Source organism: Carassius auratus, chromosome 35 (genome assembly GCF_003368295.1).
Source record: "Carassius auratus strain Wakin chromosome 35, ASM336829v1, whole genome shotgun sequence".
Lineage (NCBI taxonomy): Eukaryota > Metazoa > Chordata > Actinopteri > Cypriniformes > Cyprinidae > Carassius > Carassius auratus.
In genome coordinates, this window is record NC_039277.1 from 7353862 (window position 1) to 7373944 (window position 20083).

Here is a 20083-nt window from a genome sequence, read left to right on the forward strand (position 1 = left end):
CACACACACACACCGTGAACACACCTGGTGGAGTGGTTAATAGCCTTTATCCACATTTTAATATGCCTCTGGTCATCAAGCTTTAGGCCATGTCCATCTTCCATTTAAAAAAAAAATCGTCCCCTTGGAATTATAAGGTTCTATCTGCGTTCTGAGCAGTTTTGAGATATTGAGCTTCAAAGTTTTTGCATTACATATAGGAAAATGTATATGGGGAACAAGTTTCTTTCAAACATGAAAATAACAGGGACCCTAAATGTATTCTAAATATACAATATCAAAATCCTATCGAATTTGTAAATGGGGATTTTTGGAATGAGTCAAATGCAGATAAAACCTTCTAATTCTAAAAAAAAAACACTTTTCACTTAGAATTATAAGGTTCTATCTGCCAAAACATTATTTGAACATTGAATATAAACTTAATGTTGTAACAATGTCTCAAAATGTGTTAGAAAGTAAAATTGTATCCTTTCTATGATATTTATTTTATATTTTTAGGACTTTCATGTATTTAGGACATTTCAAATTAAGCAAGGTAGGTCTAAATATTTTGTTGTGTGCAGATGTTAATTTTAGTAACAATTTGGTGGGTAATTAAACACATTATTGCAGAAATTGTTACTTTAATCTTTCTTTTGTTTAGACAGAAAGAAGCTACAGTAATATATCTAAGCAGGACTTTATTCCACCTAAAGTGGGCCAGGTAAAATGGCTTTCTCTCTAGACATCAGTATGGCTGAAATAACATGCTAATGTTTATTGTTATAATTAAGACCCAATCAATTAAATTGTTGACTATTTGACTTTTAAGGCTTAATATTGACATTTTAAGACTTTAAAAACTGCAACAAAAAAAAAAAAGAAAAGAAAAAAGACATGTTTCAGCAAATTAATTCATAAAGTTTAATAATCATTGAAAAATGATTCACTGACTATATATAAATCACAAAAAAATGTCAGACTCATTTTTTAAAACGCATAACTATTATACTCTCTGTGACTAATTTTTTTCAAACAAAGACTTTATCTTAGACACTTATCCCGTTTCTTCTTTTCTGAGTAGCCCCCAGCTCTTTAATTTGTAAACTGTTAGGTGCAGTCACTGGTTCCCCACTGGTTTGTCTGGTAAGACCCTAGCCCCTGCTGCATCTACCTTGTCACCTGCCTGGAGAAAAAAAATACATGTGAAAAAATACATATTTAAACACAATATTTACATTATATATATTTAGCATGGTATCCCATTGAGTAGCTACACAGTCTACAATCATTCTTAAATCATTTTAATACTGAGGTAACTGCTTTAACGATCTTTCACTTGTTCACATAACGATCATAACTTACTGTAAACAAACTATTTTTAGTAGGATAGGTATTTATTTTTTTAATCTTAGTGCTTGCCTCTTAATATCAGGAACTATAAAGCTAGCGCTGCTGGCTAGTGTGGGGTCTAACTATGAAAACAATCTTCTCAGCAAGACCTAAAAAAATAAAGGGTGAACTTGCCTGGAATTCGAGCTGCGGTCCTTGACAAGATCGTCAATAAAATTGTCGATCTTTAGGTTTCTTAAAAACTTTACGTTGCATGCCATAATCCTCACACTGCGCTCTAAAGCCGGTGACACGACATATAAAGTTGATCCTGATTGGTCCTCTTCTGTGAATTTGAAATGCTGATTGGCTCACACAGATAGAACCTTATAGAGCCAAGTTAGAGTTTGTCTTTGTAGATAGAACCTTTTTGTTTTTTCAATAAAAAGTCCCAAAATGTACACAACTTCAAAAAAACCATCGCATAATGTAAATAAGTTGTCACAGAATAAGAATATGTGAATAACTCAATTTTGACAAAAATGTCAGATAGAACCTTATAATTCCAAGGGGACGAAATCAAAACACAAAAGCATGCAATGAAGCACTGTCAAGAGCATGCCAAGGCAACGGGTGGTGATATAATCTAAACAGTAAAGTCATGTTGGCCAATCAGAAGCCTGAAAAAGTTTCCAGGCTTATCAGCGCATTGCTTCATTACAAGCCTCATCACAAGTCTCCGGTTTCGCTGTCTACACGATAACACTGCAACCAGAGTTTTTGAAAATCTTAACTCTGGCAAAAGTTTTCAAAAATATATGGTTTCAGTGACCTGGTGCTGCGTTTGCTTGTGGACTAAAGGCCAAACTGCATAGATAAAGCTGCGGTTTGCAGAAAATACCTGCGTTCATGTAGACAGGGCCTTTTAGATGGATGCAGAGACTTTTTAGGTTGGGCACAATCAGCGATCTCTGACCCAATTTCATTTGCTGGCATCCATAACCTGTCATTCACATGAGATCAAAGCAACAGCAAACAATCCAACCAACCAATCATCTCACAATAAACCAAATCAAGTCATTTCATAATTTTTTTTTCTTGTTTAAAAAACTGTTTCATTTGGACATACATCACAATAGGGAAGGAAAGGCTATCACAACTTCCATTTCATACTTATCGACTTTAAGGATCTGACGTCACATGTTTACACACACTGACCACAAGCTTGTTTTCAACAAGCTTTAAAAAGAAGACGTGGCCTGACTACTTAAACACAACTACACAGGAAGAAGGAACTAAATCATTTAATGTTTGATGGTTAAAGAGCAGAAATGTCTGATGATATTTATGACAATGTCATTGGGACTGAGTTTGAGAGAATGATCAAAGATAGAGTGGACATAACAGTAGTTAACTATGAGAGTGTAGATTGTGTGAGAGATTGTGACTTCAGGAGACAGACAAAGACACTCCAACCACTTCAGCAGACAGGTAATCACATTCATTTATTTGATAAAAACACCACCATTTGCATGTTCATTCTTTTAACATCTTGTCTGTAGTGTTCAGGATGTGAGATTGTGTGAAGAGCAGAAGCTCCAGTTTGTTTATTGCTGCTGTGTTCTTCTGATGCTATTATACTCAATTAGGATGGTCAAAAATTTGATATTTGAAATGATTTCTTTCAGCATCGGTTTCTTGTATCTTGTATCTTCCTATCTGTTCACATCATAAATAAATAAATAAATAAATAAATAAATAAATAAATAAATAAATAAATAAATAACAGAAACTAAACAGGAATATATAGTGTGGTGTTAAAAATAACTTCCCCATTTCCTGTACATGACTGAGGTCATCTGAACAAAAACTGAGCCTGTTTATGCCAACATGAACACATAAACACAGGAACACAGGAAATGGACAGACACATCAAGAGAAAACGAAACTAAAAAACAAAGACCTCAACACACAGGTACAAACACACTTTCACTGTACTGACGTTAAGAATCATTTGTCTCTCATCATCAGGAAGTGATTCAGTGAAAACCAGAATCTCCAGAGCAGCTGTAGTGTGTTTGGTGCTTCTGTGTGTTCTTCTGCTGACTGCAGTCATAGTGCTGTGTGTCCACATCCATACAAAGAACACAAACTACACAGAAAAGATACACCAGCTACTGACCAACAACACCAACCTCACAGAAGAAAGAGACGAGCTAATAAAAAAGATCAGAAATGTGTTGAATCAACTTTCAATTCCTGGTAAACTCTCGTTCTATGTTGTTTGGTTATGGTCTGAGTGACTTGTAGTGTACATTATATATTATTGGAGTAAACCATATGTTAGAAGTTAGAAGTGGTTGTGTATAGATGTCTTCATGGGTCCACCTAGATCTGAAAACCTGAGGTCCATCCCAAGCAGTGTTTGGGTCTAAAACTTTTATGAGTGCTTTGTACACAGGTCAGGACTGATATTAGTAGCCCAGGGTTTTAAATGTGCTTTTACTAAATTAACCTGGGAGGACCCTAATTCTTTAAAAAAATATCTGGTTTGATAAACATTTTAGTCAGATTGTCTACTGGGACACAACAAATAGAATTCATTTCACCCAGTTATTATACTGTAAAAAGACAGAAAGTTTGACATCTTAAAACACTACACGTGTCTCTAGACACTAAACTTAAAATAACACACACTATATTCAGCAGCAATATAACATGATTTTCTTTGTGATTATAAAGTATGAAAATAAACACTGCTTTATTACACTGATAACATATTTGCTCTGTCACACATTTGCTGTGTATTCACACGTCTCCTTAGAATAAATATAGAATAAAGAAGAGCTATCAGCCTACACAGACCTAAACACGAAGTACATTACATTATTATAACTATGTTTGAAACGCTGAGATAAGGGAACAAGCTTTGCATCAACATTCTATGGGGAAACTCTGATACTGTAGCTGCATGAACCAATGGTGTTTCAAACCGCCAAAATGGGTGGAACTGAGTGCCATTTCATCAGAGTCTTTTGACTGAAGTAACAGTAATAGACTTGTATGCAGCTTTATAGCACGGATGGGCCTACACAATTCTACTTCCCCTTTCTCAGGGAACTGAGTTTACGTAAGTAACCACATGATTGCCTTTTGAACGGTCTCTACAATTGCATTAACACACAATGGTGAATGCATCCAATCCAGCCATGCTACAAGCAAGTGCAGAACGAAGATGCTCTCCGAGCCCAGTCACAGATTGTGCATACTGGGGACTCCTGTAAGCATGAACTAATAATGAGAGGTAAGACATTTAGGCTGAGGACCACATAACACGATCTTCCTCTTAAAAGGGGATAGGTAGATTAAGCAGACATAATCCTTGCAGTGCAGGGATATCCAAGTTATAATATCAGGTGAAAGTATACAAGCCGTCAGCAACACAGATATCACCAATAGAAATTCTGCTGGACCAAACCCAGAATCCCAGACAAACAAAGCACTTAAATCTGAAGCTGTCAGCGATGTGGAATCATCAATGACAGCATTCTCCTCTGATCCGTCTACTCACAATTTTTTTAAATGATGTTCTCGTAACAAGATTTGGGAGGAGCGCATCAGATACTTAATCAACCTAGCATAATCAACACAGGTGGACCACAATCTAGTAATCAATCCCACTGTAAATATCGCTGACTTACCTCTATCCATTGATGGTTTATCAGCATCCCTCCTCCACCCCATCTCCTCACTTCAAGTTTCTTTATAATTAGACGGGGGGGGGGGGGGGGGTACTCTAGGGGGTACTCTAGGAGCCCTTCCCCGGACAGCACGCCAAATACGCATACCATACCTCAGCTAATTATATGTAAGTGTGGACTCGTGTACTGTTAACACGGTTTAACAAATTGTGCCTACAGATTTTGTAAACCATACTTTTGAATCAAAACAACTGAAATATGAATTTGTGGGAACGGACTCAAAAACCGAAGGCATAGTTTACAAAGTCTGAGCGCACGGATTGGAAATTAGTGGGTACAGTTTATTAATCCATGGGCATGATTTGTTAAACTGATGGAACAGTTTAAGAATTTGTGAGTATGGTTTATAAACTGAGGGGACAGACTGCAAATCTGTCGGCATGGATTATGTGTGTATTTTTTTTTTTTCTTTCTTTCTCCTACAGGTGACTTCTCTGGCTTTGTAAGATGATATTCATTGCTAAGGAAATTTTTTTTTTGACAAAATGGCACCAAATAAATAGCAGTCAACTCCACCTTTGTCTTGAGTTGGGGTTAATAAATAAAAAATAAGAAAAATAGTGCACGTTAGGTTCAGCTAGATCTTTGGATCCGAGAAGACTTCTAGTTGAGCGTAAATGGGAATAGATTCAAGATTCAAAATTAGATTTTTCATGTACAGAGTTACATATAATATTCAAAAAAAATTGAACAGTCTATGGAGTGGACCTGATTTACATTACAATGTGATGTAAATCAGGTCCACTTCATAGACTATGCAACTATTTATGAAATATATACTATATTACAAAAAATAAATAAATGAACAGAGATGAAGTGCATATAGTAAAAATTTGTTGTTTTCAGATGGATGGATTTACTATCAATCCAGTTTTTACTACATGTCCAATGAGACAAGGAACTGGACTGAGAGCAGTAAAGACTGTCAGAAGAGAGGAGCAGATCTGATCATCATCAACACCAGAGAGGAAAATGTGAGTGAGTGTTACTGTGTGTGTTTCTGGTGTTCAGGTGTTAAGTGAGAATGGTCAGGGGAAATGTAAATAGTCAGTTTATGATATAAACATACAATTGTTTAATCTGTTCAGGATTTTGTTAAGAAGATTACTGCTAAAAGAGAATTCTGGATTGGTCTGACTGACAGTGAAGTGGAGGGCACATGGAAATGGGTTGATGGCAGCACACTGACCTATGAGTGAGAAATGACTGAATTGAACTGATTACCTTCTATTATAAATGATTCTCACAGTCAGTATCAAATCATACAGAAAGCAGCACTGAACTTCTAATACTGATCTGTTGTTGCAGGTTCTGGGAGCGGGAAACAAACGAGCCAAATGGAGGAACACTAGAGAACGTCTCGGTTACGTACGTAACCCTCGTTCCCTGATGGAGGGAACGGAGACGTTATGTCGACCGACAAATGGGGTCTCACTTGGGAGGCCAATCATCTCTGATTTTAAGAGAAAACGCCAATGAAATTGGCAAGTGGATTAACACACCTGAGCTACTCCCCGTGCCAGCGGGTATAAATAGGGCGACAGGTGCATCCACTCATTAGGTTTTACGCTGAGGAGCCGAGAACGTGTCCCGGCAACAGCGAATGGTTCAAGGTTGTGGCATGGGGACATAACGTCTCCGTTCCCTCCATCAGGGAACGAGGGTTACGTACGTAACCGAGACGTTCCCTATCTGTCGGTCACTACGAGTTATGTCGACCGACAAATGGGGTCCTATGGAAAACGCCATAACCTGAACCTCGTCACAACCCTGAGGCGCTGCAATTGTTGACAAGCCTTGGCGTGCCACAAAAGCTACGCTTAAGGTCGTAACCTTCCCAAAGCCCCAGCGCAAATTCACTGACCTTGGTACCGAAGGGGCCAAAGGGTGAGTACATCGCTGCTGGAGAAGGCCATGCTGCTGTTCCGCCCACATAAAGTAAATGGAAGGGATTTCAACCTTCAGTGAAAGATTGCTTCAAATCTTCCCTATTTGTTCTTTCAGCTGGCAAGACAATGGGGAAGCGAGCCTTTAGGAAAGGTCGCTACGGAGACCACATCCTACCCGTAGGGAGGTGACATGTGGATATACCGATATGGACTGACCCAGGGGGCAGTACTACATATGGAAAGGGTCTCTGAGGCAGGTCCTACCTTGGAGTAGGGATGGAACAGCTGCCAGAAGAGACTGACAGAGCGATCTGTCAAGGGAAGACACGGGTTTGCCAAGAGGGAAACCTTACCGTGGAGGAATACACATATGGGATTACCCGTAGGGAACCCAGCCATATGGACACCTAGCCCAGTACAGGGGCTGACCGGCTCCGGGCATGCTAACGCCAGTACTGGACCTGGCGACAGACTGCTCCGCCAAGTCTGACGCCGAGGGTGCTGTATGGCCTCAGTCTGCTGTTGTTCTGTCAGGAACTACTGGGCACAGCCCCTGACAGCGTCGCCACACAGGACAGCCTGGGACATGGGAGCATCGAGAAAATGCACTTTGTCAATGTCTCTCATACAGACCAGGCTGAACCTGAAACGGCACTACTGGACCACCAGAGTGGACATCGCTTACCCGAGGGACTGCGTTGTGACTTCCGTCACCCAGAAGGGGGAGGTCAGTCGCCATGCGCAGCTCCTGCATCAACCTCGGGTTGGTCCTACCCTCGTGCATTTGTTAAAGCCTTGGCTTGTTGGGTTTGCAGGATAGCCATGGCATGCAAAGCAGAGACAGCTTGGCCCGCAGCACTGTAAGCCTTGGTAGCGAGCGCGGCCGACAGCTTACAGGCCTTGGGTGAGGGGCGCGGACTATCCCTCCCAGTGGCGGCGTTTTGCGGACACAAGTGCACCGCAATCGCACTCTCCTGCTGGGGAATGTCAACACACCCCTAGCTGCCTCGCCATCGAGGGTAGTGAGGACGGAGGAACGAAATGAGCTGCTTCCGGCCGTAAAAGGGGCCATCCACGACTACATCACTTCCCCATGCACATCCGGGAAGAAAGGAACCAGAGTAAAACGCGGTTGTGAGTCGCGCTCCACACCGAGAACCAATCAAACAGCCATGAGCACTCAGGGCTGGCGGTGCATTCACCTCCATCCTGATGCTCACAGCTGCCCGGGCAAGCACGGCTGTCGACTCTGGGTCCAATTCGGCAGTGGCGACAACACCCGAGGGGGGCAGCCCCGCCGAATCTTCATCCACAGAGGTCGATAACCCATCCCCCGATGCTGCAATCGACATCTGATCTCCGGCGGCAAACTGAATGACCCGCTGGGACTGCCATAAGACAGCCCAGCAAAATCACCCAGCAGCTGCACAGGACAAACACTGCGGAAGGGGTAAGAGGTCCGTGGGGCGTGGCCCGGCGGAGAAGCTCTCACGGTCACCTTCAAATCTCCCAGAGCACTAGCCGGCGGTCCTCTGCTCGAGACAGAGAAACCAGAACGGGTAGTGACAGAGGGGTCTGCTCCCTTCCCTTTAAGAAAGGGGAGACGCGATCACAGCGTTGCCATGGTCACACACGCAGTGCGTGCATGAACCATCCACGAACGCGCCTTCAGCGTGCTGAATGCCCAGACACGGAAGAGAGCGAACGTGGCCGTTGTCAGAGAACAGGAAACGACCGCATCCAGAAGGACGCGGACGAAACGGCGTCTTGAAAAAGACGCGAATCGTCCGCGATTTGCTCTTTTAGGAAATCTGCTCTCTTAGTTGAAGCGCCCAGGGGAATCGCTGAAAGGGACACCGCTGTTTGCGCCGTACCGCCAACCAGAACAGCTTCCCGACACAGCAGATGAATGGCTTTGTGGAGTATAACGGCTTTCATACAACCACTCGGCTCCGAAGCAAAAATCTAATGAGTGGATGCACCTGTCGCCCTATTTATACCCGCTGGCACGGGGAGTGGCTCAGGTGTGTTAATCCACTTGCCAATTTCATTGGCGTTTTCTCTTAAAATCAGAGATGATTGGCCTCCCAAGTGAGACCCCATTTGTCGGTCGACATAACTCGTAGTGACCGACAGATAGGGAACTGTGTTTTGACTTATTTAACAAAGGTTCCTCAATTAAAAGGGTGGCTTGATAATACATGTAATGGTCCTCATCAGTGGATCTGTGAGAAGAATATTTCACCTCTCATACAGCAATAAGAACATCATATACATTATTATTATTATTATTATTATTATTATAAAATTTATTTTTGGTTATCTAATTGTAACAGTACAAATCATTCATAATGATTATCATCTAAAGCAGGGCTGTCCATTCTGGCTCCTGAAGCATTACTTTTGAAGCAGAAAGTAGATCTAGCAGATTTTAACATCATTAATATGCTATTACAGTTTGAATTATTATTTTTCATTTGTTTTAATTTTATATTCCTTCTTTTTTAATTTTGGTAAAGGTTTTAGTAATTTTTGTTGTGTTATTATTTTAGTACTTCAAGGTAAACTCAACGTAAATGAGAAATGTGGCTTTGGCAGCTACCTGAAAAAAAAAAAAAAAGTTAACTTTGCTAACACTTTATTTTGACAGTCCACTGTAGACATTCTATTAACAGTAAATATATTTGCAAGTACATGTCAACCACCAATCATTAGAATATTATCAGACTTAATATCAGCTAACACTTTATTTTGATGGTCCCCTAACAAACATTCTACTGACTATAAGTGTCACAGAACTGTGTTGTAGAACATACACGCACACACACCTGAAGTGAATAATGAATAAAATTCAACAACCATGACAATAAACTAAACATGGACAAGTGCAAACTGAAACAGTGTCCGGCTATGTGTCTTTTTGACAGTAAGAGGGCTTTTACATGGGGCTTGTTTGTTGCAGTCCTAGCCCGAGAGCGATTTTTCCCGGCGCCGCCCGCAACATGCATCTGCTTTCACACTCAGTAGTTGTATCAAACCCAGGTGGGTTTGCAGTCACCTTACGTCATTGCAAACACACACGGAAAACGCATGGAGAACACAACGCGACTGAGGATAGTTCAACATTTTTTTGTTATTCTTGTGCTGTTTTATGCACAGCATAATAATTCATTTTAATTATTTAATTTTAATTAATTACATTTTGACTTTTATGAGTGTGTAAAATCAACCTCAGCTCTCTCGTGTGTTGAGTCTTGGGTTCAGTACCCCAGTGCACATCAGAGCCCGATGACAGCATTCATATTAGTGATTTTTCATGTGAACCATGCCCCGTTCCGCATTAAACTCTCAGTGTGAAAGCCCCCTAAGCAACTTTGCAAGTACATGTCAACTTTCCTACTAACCCTAACCTAACAGACTATAGAGTACTAATACTCTAATGAGAGTTAGTTTATTATGCAAATCAACGAGAGTTGGTTGACAGAGAGAGAGAGAGAGAGAGGGGGGGAGAGAGAATTCTATCATCTCCATTCACTCCAACAGATCTTTTTTACAGCCATGTATTGACAAAGTATTGACAAACTATTTTCCTGTTTGACTCTATAAAGCTGCTTTGACAAGCATTATCGTATAAAGCACTATACAAATGATAAGGTGACAATAGTGGATCGTGGAGCCTGAAAATTAGTGCCAAATACTAGCAGCAATGTAGAGATGATGCAGACAAGACAACTGGGATGAACTTTTAAATGGTAAGACATTTATGGAGTTAAATTGTATATCATCAGCACAGCTAATCAAATAACCTTGTTCATTCAAATTAAATTAGTAGATTATGGGGACATTATTCATTTTTCTCATGCTGTTGCATTCATTGTTGTATAATTAATGATTTTAAATGTGATTTTTGCTTAAATATTAGAAATGGATTTATTGCAAAGGATGCTGATGGACCTAAGTTAGAATGAAAAAAAGTTTAAAACAAGCTAAATTAATCATACTAGGCTAAATTAACAAAAATGTATTATACCACTACTGTATTATAGAAGTAATCACAGCAAACCTGTACTTTACAACTGTATTTTATTCTTCTTAGCTATTGTAAAAGCAGGACTAATATGTGATGGTGGACCACTTATCAATTTTTCATGTGTTTTTCTTCTTCTCTTTCTTGCTTTCAAAACAAAAGCACCTGAAGACTTTAAACTCATGTACCTCTTTTCATGTACCAATTCAGACGTGACTAACATCTCTGTGTTCATTACAGAGGTGGGAGGGTCTGATTTGTGCATCTAGGCATCACAGAGATCACGCACTCTGTATGCGTGCATTGCATTCATTCAGAATGAATAATGGAACATAAATGGTTAAAGTCAACAGATTTTACTAATAGAGCTAACAATGTCTGTGTAAAAATAACTTTTGATCCTGCCATCTTTCTGAAGTGATTTTCACCCTCCAGTAATTAACAATGAGGTTCTATCTACACAGTCGATTGGAATGCCAAAACTTTGAAGCTCAATATCTCAAAACTACTCTGAATGCAGACAGAACCTTAAAAATTCCAAGGGGACGAGCTCTCTGGAACACTTGATTTTGATTGGTCAATCGTAACATTCCAAGGCCTGATATTTTCTGATAATGACTGATTTCAATAGCAAGTCTGTATGACAGACCACTAAACTAGGTATCTGAAGTGTTCATTTGCAGTGTGCAAAATTGCGATCTGGTTCATTTGTAGCCACTTGCTAGGAACTGTTTTATTAACAGTATTTTGTATTGTGCCACGATCAACTTGTCTGGGTAATTTTGCAATAATAATTGTTGATTTAAAAAGTCTTTGAACTCAGATAATACAATACAGAGGTTTCAGCAGAATAATTAATAATATAATTATTTAAAAGTGCTAAAAGAATCCTCAAAAAAGAAGCCTCCATTGTAAGTGTCTTACCATTAATAAGATGTCTGCTTCATTGAAAGTTAAACTACAGACTGCTTCACCTTTATTTACCTTTATCATGCTGTTTTTCATATTACTCTAATGTATTTTCTGTCATTAAAGATGATGTGTCATCCACACTGGTCAAAGTCTTGTTCCAGTCAGCATTTCAAGTGTTTTTTAAGAATCACATACACACTTATAGAGGATCGGATCTCTTAAACAGCACAACTGAGTAAAGTCCAAGAGCAAAACTCACTGTGAGCTGCCTTAGAGAGGATTGACATGATTAAATATACAGACTAATAGAGAAAATGAAGCTCCAGTGAGTTTGATGTGCTCCTTTCTTGCTATTTAAGGACTGTTTTCTGGATAATTTCTAACCTGATTCCTCTCTCATAAATGTTCTCTCAATGTTCATCTGGTATGAGAAAAAAATACATTCAAAAGCTAATTTACCACGATGTACTGTACATCATAATAAGGAAGTTGGTCATGTACCAATGCCACAGTATTTGAGAACAGCAGCAGTGTCTGATGAGACATGTCTGTCTCTCACTCGCAGCAAACTAACGGTTGGAGTAGAGTGGTTAAGGATATTTACCAAGCTGTCAATCAAATGTTCTTTTTTGAAACAATCTTTTTTTCTTTCTTCAGTGGATTAACTTGCGTTGATTAATTGTTCACGCCAAGACTAGCAATGTACACAAACAACAAAAATGGTGTACTTTTTTTGATTTCATGAAAATCACACATAGAAGTCACTTCAAAATGTTTTTTTTTTTTTTTTAGCTTCCTTGAGAGTTGCAGGTTATGTGACTTGAGGCCATTAAGCTGTTCCTAAAATAGAATCTAAAAGAATCATAAAAGGCATAAACAGTTGTACAACATAAAAACACATATATTCAAGCACAATTTAGTGACATATCCTGATCTAGTTTAAGTTCATCAGGTTAAGTAAGGTGACTTCTTTCTCATTAATAATTGACAGCTACATCAAAACAACAAGATGAGCACCACAACACCTTTCGCATGAATTTTTACAATGACCTACTTTTCCACCACCTGATGAAATCAGTCTCAAAAAGCAGAGGAATACAAATACACATGGAGAGCATCCACTATTTATCCACCATCCACCAAACGCAAAGCTTTCACAATGAAACACGTCTCAGATTACGAATGTAACGTCTTAGTTACGTATGTAACCCTCGTTCCCTGAAGGAGGGAATGGAGACGTTACGAATGGGATCTCGCCCGAGAGCCCAATCACCTTTGAGTGGTACAAAATGAGCCAATGGTACACAAAGTACCTTGGTCTGCGGAATTTGCATTGCGAGCTCCGCCCCACAGAGCGGGTATATAAGGAGCAACGCAAGCAACTCGCATTCAAGTCTTCGCTGAGGAGCCGAGCCAGTGACCCGGCCGTTCAGCGGAACAGCGATGTAGCAAGGGGACGTAAAGTCTCCGTTCCCTCCTTCAGGGAACGAGGGTTACATACGTAACCAAGACGTTCCCTTTCAGTCGGTCACGTACAAAGTTACGAATGGGGTCCCTTACAAAACGCCACATGGGGGTCTTCCAGCGACCCGTGTGAGTGATAGCACCCTGTCGTGAGGCCAGCACGAGTGAGGGCCTATAGCTCGCACAAAATACACTGGGTAGCATATTCCAGCTGGACATATGCTAGCAGGCTGCCTGTCCGTGGGAGGACTTACAGAAAGCAGGTATCTACCAAGGTGGTGATACATAAAAACTCTGAGGTACCCAGCCCGCAGGGTGGAAGTTTCAACGACAGAGCTGGCAAGGGGCTTGCCAAGGGAAATACACATGCTGCAGAGAGACTTACTGTGTACATACACACGTGGGATTACCCAGAAAGGGGAATCACGACACATGGAGGCACCTAGTCCCACACATGGCTGACCAAGGGGCATGTACGCAAGTGTTGGACATCAACAGTGCTGGAGGAACCCAGGGTTCTGACTGAGGAACTCACCTTAGGGGAATAGCGCACGCATCCAGTCCGCGGAGTGGAATGGCGCAGCAAGCGGATTGACACCGAGCAGGTCCTTACTGGCCCGGAGGGGCGAGTACCCGGGAAGACACGGGCTCTACACTGAGATTATAAAATCTTGCGAATGTGTTAGGTGTCCCCCAGCCCGCAGCTCTACAGATGTCTGCTAGCGAGGTGCCATGCGCCAGCGCCCAGGAGGAAGCTACGCTCCTAGTTGAGTGAGCTCTCACCCCTAGGGGGCATGGCAGGTCTCGAGCCTGATAAGCCAGGACAATAGCATCCACTATCCAGTGGGATAACCTCTGCTTGGAGACAGCCTTTCCCTTCTGCTGGCCTCCGTAACAGACAAAGAGCTGGTCTGAGGTCCTAAGGCACCGAGTTCTGTCAACGTAGGTGCGGAGCACTCCTTAAAAGGAGTGGTGGGAACTTTGGGCAAGTACCCAGGCCGGGGTTTCAAGATAACGTGAGTTAGCCGGCCCGAATTCCAGGCACACTTCGTCAACTGAAAATGCCTGCAGGTCCACCAAAGCCAAAGCCGTCAGGAGTGCAGTTTTCAAAGATAAAAACTTTAGCTCTACTGAGAGCAAGGGTTCGAAGGGAGCTCTCTGCAGTGCTGATAGAACCACTGCGAGGTCCCAAGAGGGGACTTGCTGAGGGCGAGGTGGATTGAGCCTCCTTGCTCCTCTCAGGAACCTGATGATCAGATCATGCCTCCCAAGAGACTTACCTTCAACAGGGTCATGGTGAGCCGAAATGGCAGCCGCATAGACCTTGAGGGTGGAAGGAGACAACCTTCGTTCTAACCCCTCCTGAAGAAAGGAAAGCACTGACCCAATTTGGCATTTCCAGGGGTCCTCACGCTGTGAAGAACACCAAGTGACGAAGAGGTTCCACTTCAAAGCACAGGCATGTCTGATGGCTCTAGCTGAAGTGATGGTAGCTACCACATGTGGTGGCAAGGTACCTAAACCTTCCGTGACCCGTCCAGAACCCACACATGTAGGTTCCACAGATCAGGACGTGGGTGCCAGAGGGTGCCCCGTCTCTGAGAAAAAAGGTCCTTCCTCAGAGGAATTGGCCAGGGAGGGGCTGTCACGAGGAGTACAAGTTCGGGGAACCAGGTCCGGCCGGGCCAAAAAGGCGCAACCATGAGGACCTGCTCCTCGTCCTCCCTGATCTTGCACAATGTCTGTTCAAGAAGGCTCACTGGGGGAAACGCATACTTGCGCAGGCCCAGCAGCCAGCTGTGTGCCAGGGCGTCCGTGCCGAGGGTGCCCTCGGTCAGGGAGTAAAACAACTGGCAGTGGGAATTTTCTGGAGAGGCAAACAGGTCCACCTGAGCGTCTCCGAATTGTTCCCAAATCAGCTGAACCGACTGGGGGTGAAGTCTCCATTCCCCGGGGCGAGACTGCTGTCATGAGAGCTCGTCGGCTGCACGATTGAGCCTGCCCGGAATGTGAATGGCATGAAGCGACCTCAGATGCTTGTGACTCCACAGGAGGAGATGGCGAGCGAGTTGCGACATGCAGCGGGAGTGTAGACCACCCTGACGGTTGAGGTACGCTACGGTCGCAGTGTTGTCCATACCGACCAGAACGTGCTTGTCCTTCAGCAGGGCCCTGAAGCGGTGCAGAGCAAGATGTACTGCTAACAACTCAAGGCAATTGACATGCCACTGAAGTCGGGGTCCTGTCCAGGAGCCTGACGCAGCATGCCCGTTGCACATGGCACCCCAGCCTGTGGCAGAGGCATTTGTTGATACAACAACATGCCTGGACACCGGTTCTAGGGGCACGCCGGCCCGTAGAAACGAGGGGTCCAACCACGGGGTGAAATATTGGCGGCTGGCCGGAGTGAGGGTCACTCGGAGCGTGCCCTGTTGCCATGCCCATCTCGGGACTCGGTCGTGAAGCCAGTGCTGAAGCGGTCTCATATGGAGTAGCCCGAGCGGTATGACTGCCATCGCGGACGCCATATGCCCCAGGAGCCTTTGAAACAGTTTCAGTGGAACCGCTCTCTTGCCCTCGAATTGTCTCAGGCAATTCAGCAGTGACTGCGCGCGCTCGTTCATAAGCTATGCGAACATGGCGACCGAGTCTATTTCCATACCGAGAAAAGAGACCCTCTGCACAGGGGAGAGTTTGCTCTTTTCCCAGTTGACCTGAAGACCCAGTCAGGCGAGGTGTCTGAGCACCAGATCCCTGTGCTCGCACAACCGCTCTCGAGAGTGAGCTAGGATCAGCCAGTCATCGAGGTAGTTGAGGATACGGACACCTTGTTCCCTGAGAGGAGCCAGGGATCCATCCACGACCTTCGTAAAGACGCGGGGAGACAGGGCCAACCCGAATGGGAGAACCTTGTACTGATATGCCTGCCCCTCGCAAGCAAACTGAAGAAACGGTCTGTGTCGAGGAAGAATGGAGACATGAAAGTACGCATCCTTCAGGTCGATCGCTGCAAACCAATCCATCAAAACAAAAAGAAAACGAGAACAAAGGATTCTCCCCTGGCCCTCCTCCGGGGGAAGGAGTGGTCCTGCTACCATCTCCTGATGAGCTGAGGTCTCCAACTCCGGGTCGCCCGTCTCAGGAACGCCGCTTGGCCTGGCGTTTGGAAGGTTTAGGGGCAGAGACGGGTTGCACCACCCTTCTGCGGCCATCTCCTCGCTCCTCTCCACCTGAGGGGGTGCCCTCGGCGATGAGCAGGCTGAGGTTGCGCCGGCGGCGGGGTGGAAACAGCAGTGGGCCGCCGGGGCAAGATGTGTCTGATGGCCTCAGACTGCTTCTGGGCGGCAGAGAACTACTGGGCAAAGCTCTCATAAGATCCACATAAGCAGCCCCCAGGAACCAATCATCCAGCCTCGAGCACTCGGGACAGGGTGGAGGATTCCACTCAAGCCCGATGCTCTCCGCTGCCCGGGAAAGCACGGCCGTCAGCTCGGGATCGGACTCGGACAACACTGGCACTCCCAAGGGAGGCAACGCAGCCGAACCCTCATCTCTCGAGGACTCAAGCATGCCTTGTGATGTGGCGATCGACATATGGTCCTCTTTGCGAGCCCCGAATGAGATGTCAGGAGCCTGAGAGGGTCCAGCAAACTCATCCGAGAACTCAACCGGCTGCGGCGTATGTGAGGGGGGTGTGGCCCGAGGAGGTTCGCTCGTCAGGGAAGCCCACACGGTAACCCTCAGATCACCCTGGCCACCAGCCGAAGTAGCTCTCTTACGAGAAGAAGAGCTAGAACAGGGTGTGGCAGAGGGGACTCTATACCTTTTAAGGTAATCGAGTCTCGATCTCAACGCCGAGAAGGTCATGTCCCCGCAATGAGAACATGAGCCATCCACGAATGCAGTCTCAGCGTGCTGGATGCCCAGACACGTGACACAGCGATCGTGACCATCACGAGGAGCGATATATCGACCGCACCAAGAAACACACGGGCGAAATTACATCTTTAAAAAGATGCAAATCAGCCCGTATCTCTTTTGTGGGAAAAAATTGTCTCTTTTAGAGGTGTTGAAGTGCTCAGGGGAATGCGGGAGCTGTCGCAGGAAACCCAGACGAACCGCTGAATCGCGCCGTCACACCAACACCAGCTCTTGCTTGTAAACACTCCGGTGATTGCAGCAAGCGATGTGCTCGGCTCCAAAGCGAAAGCTTGAATGCGAGTTGCTCGCATTGCTCCTTATATACCCGCTCTGCGGGGCGGAGCTCGCGATGCAAATTCCGCAGACCAAGGTACTTTGTGTACCATTGGCTCATTTTGTACCACTCGAATGTGATTGGGCTCTTGGGGGAGATCCCATTCGTAACGTTGAATGTGACCGATTGAAAGGGAACCATGGTTCCCTGAGAGGGAACGAGATACTGCATCCTCTAGGGAATACTTTGAAAAACGCCAATGTGTTGGCCGGTGACAGCCTCTGACGTTACTACCGGCGTGACTATAAATACGCGCCCGTAGGACCTGTCACTTATCTTCTTCGTGAAAGCTTGCATCCGAAGCATGGCAGGGAGCTAGAGGACGCAGTGTCTGCCTGTCAAGGGAACTTCAAACTGCGTCCTCTAGGGGACACTTTGGGGAACAGTATACCCATGCCGCCACGCTGAGGGGAGTGCAGGCCAGAATCATGGCAAACACTAAGTACCAACTCTACCATTTCGCCGTGAGTCGCCCCTGGGACAGTTAGAAGGCTGTCCATGACATTATCCCTTATGGCCAAAGGCCTAAGCTACATACCCAACTTACCTGTAGGGCCTCGGCCCAGGGTAGAGCTGAAGGCTTGGAATCACGAAAGAATCATTTAAAGGGATACGGCTAAGAACCTAGCATGTTCTTTACCAAGTCTTGCCTGTCACACAGGGGCTACCGCTAGCTTTCGCAAAAACTTGCCGAAAGAGCTGTCCCAACAGCTCTCTAGTAGCAACGCCCTGTTCTAGATAGGTATCAGAGGATACCTGGGTGGAGTGGCGCCCAAGATGAACAGGGCTTTAACTGACTCAAGAAAGGGCACGAAGCAGCCGCGTGAAGCCCTCACCATATAGGATTCTAGAAAGAACGCAGAGTACTAGCATGTGAACTTACCACAGTGTGGATTTCAGAAAGTGTGCAAAGACTTCACGTGCACACTTACCATAGCATGGATTTACAAATACTGTTCTAAGGAGGGGCTCTTGTGGCACTCTGATAGAGCAGCTCATAGATGGAATGGCCCGGGAGCAGAGCAATTGGAGGAAGAAATGTACAGATGAAGCCTCGGCCACGCCTGTACCATGGCGTCTAGCCCCAGTGGAGCTGGATAAGTCAGAGGAAGCCAGAGGGGATAGTGCAATGCTCTCTCAAGTCACAAACCGATCCACCCAAGTCTGGCCAACCTCTCCAACTCTGCTTCATCACCTTGATGCGAAGGCACCATTCCCCGAGCCTCAGCCCCTGCCTCAACAGGATGTCTGCTCTCACAGTGCATCTCAAAAACAGTATGTAGTACTGGAGCGCTCTGGTGAAAATATGAGAGGAGGTCAGTCTCATATGAAAGGAGGACTCCGAGCTCAGAGTAGCACGCTCATAGGTGACCATTTTCTTTTGGAAAAGGGGAGCGCTGCTAAACTACCATGATAATTGCCCAAACAGCTCCTCATGTTGAGGGAAGCGATGCTTTAGGTGTATAACAAATACACACTGGTTGAATGAAGCCCAAGGGACCCAGGGCTAATTCACTTTAGAAAGGAAACGAAGCGGAGCGCGTAACCCCTACCATACAGGATTTAAGAAAGTGCACAGAGTCTTGCATGCACACTTACCACTTACGTGGATTTTAGAAAGTGCGCAGAGTGTTCACGTGCACACTGACCACCATATGGTTTTGAGAATGTACACAGGCTTAGCGTGTGTACTGAAAGGTTCCTAAGCATCGCAGAGGCGATGGATTGCACGGGAGAGGCCAGCTCTAATTTTCCAAACCTCAAGCGAGGGGAGCATCACTTGAGACAGTACATACAAATATACTTCCGTAACTACCACCTCCACCTTCCCATTGGACGTCGCTAAGCGGCCAAGAGACCCCTCAGGGTGACCTGGCCGGACATCCTGCCGGATGCGCCAAGCGGCAAGGCGTCCCCTCAGGGTGACCTGGCCGAACATCCATGAAATTCCCTGCAGTGCTGTGCCAGTTCTGATGATCAGCCAGGCTCCTATCGAAAGCCTGTGATCTTGGCCACCTAATACCAGAGCACGAGGCCAGAACTGAGCACTGTAAAGGAAACTCACAGTGTTTGTTAGTAGACATATAACCACCAGCAAAATAACACCCATAAGCAGATAAAGAAATGGTTACATACTCACCCACCCTCCTGTACTGGAGTCCCGCTTATGGGGCGCCCCCTTTTGGTCTGGACCGTCAGTAAGGTGGTTACTATGAATATACGACCAACCAAAACCATCATAGGTCGAGGATAGGAGACTGTTATGTGAGAAATTCCAAGAGCTGGTGGCTACAGGGGAATTAGGCAGGGGGGGATAAAAGCAGAAGTTAAAAACATCCAAAGGAAGTGAGTAACTACTAGGTATCGCTCCGATCCAGACAAGAATGCTGCCTCATCTGAATCACATCCCTCAGACCCTGCTTAGCTCTTCGTGACCCGCGATTCCTCTTGCCCCTGCCCT

General features: G+C 44.6%; 1 protein-coding gene across 2 annotated transcripts; it reads left to right on the plus strand.

The window, feature by feature from the left end:
• Nucleotides 1-2576: 2576 nt before the first annotated feature.
• Nucleotides 2577-6476, plus strand: LOC113054230 (C-type lectin domain family 4 member E-like). 2 transcript variants are annotated; one of them, XM_026219607.1, is made up of 5 exons: nucleotides 2577-2805; nucleotides 3346-3576; nucleotides 5922-6049; nucleotides 6164-6270; nucleotides 6384-6476. In XM_026219607.1, exons 1-5 carry the CDS (start codon nucleotides 2646-2648, stop codon nucleotides 6463-6465), a joined length of 708 nt encoding a protein of 235 aa, XP_026075392.1. In that variant the 5' UTR covers nucleotides 2577-2645; the 3' UTR covers nucleotides 6466-6476. The 2 variants fall into 2 exon arrangements, with proteins under 2 accessions (XP_026075392.1, XP_026075393.1); XM_026219608.1 differs by lacking the exon at nucleotides 3346-3576.
• The last annotated feature ends 13607 nt before the right edge of the window (nucleotides 6477-20083 follow it).

What these genes read in the sequence shown, in the direction of transcription:
- LOC113054230 (XM_026219607.1), top strand. Translation starts at nt 2,646, where the DNA reads ATGTCTGATGATATTTATGACAATGTCATTGGGACTGAGTTTGAGAGA. An exon ending in CCAACCACTTCAGCAGACAG is followed by an intron (nt 2,806 to 3,345) that starts GTAATCACATTC and finishes TCTCATCATCAG; the next exon opens with GAAGTGATTCAGTGAAAACC. An exon ending in GGCAGCACACTGACCTATGA is followed by an intron (nt 6,271 to 6,383) that starts GTGAGAAATGAC and finishes CTGTTGTTGCAG; the next exon opens with GTTCTGGGAGCGGGAAACAA.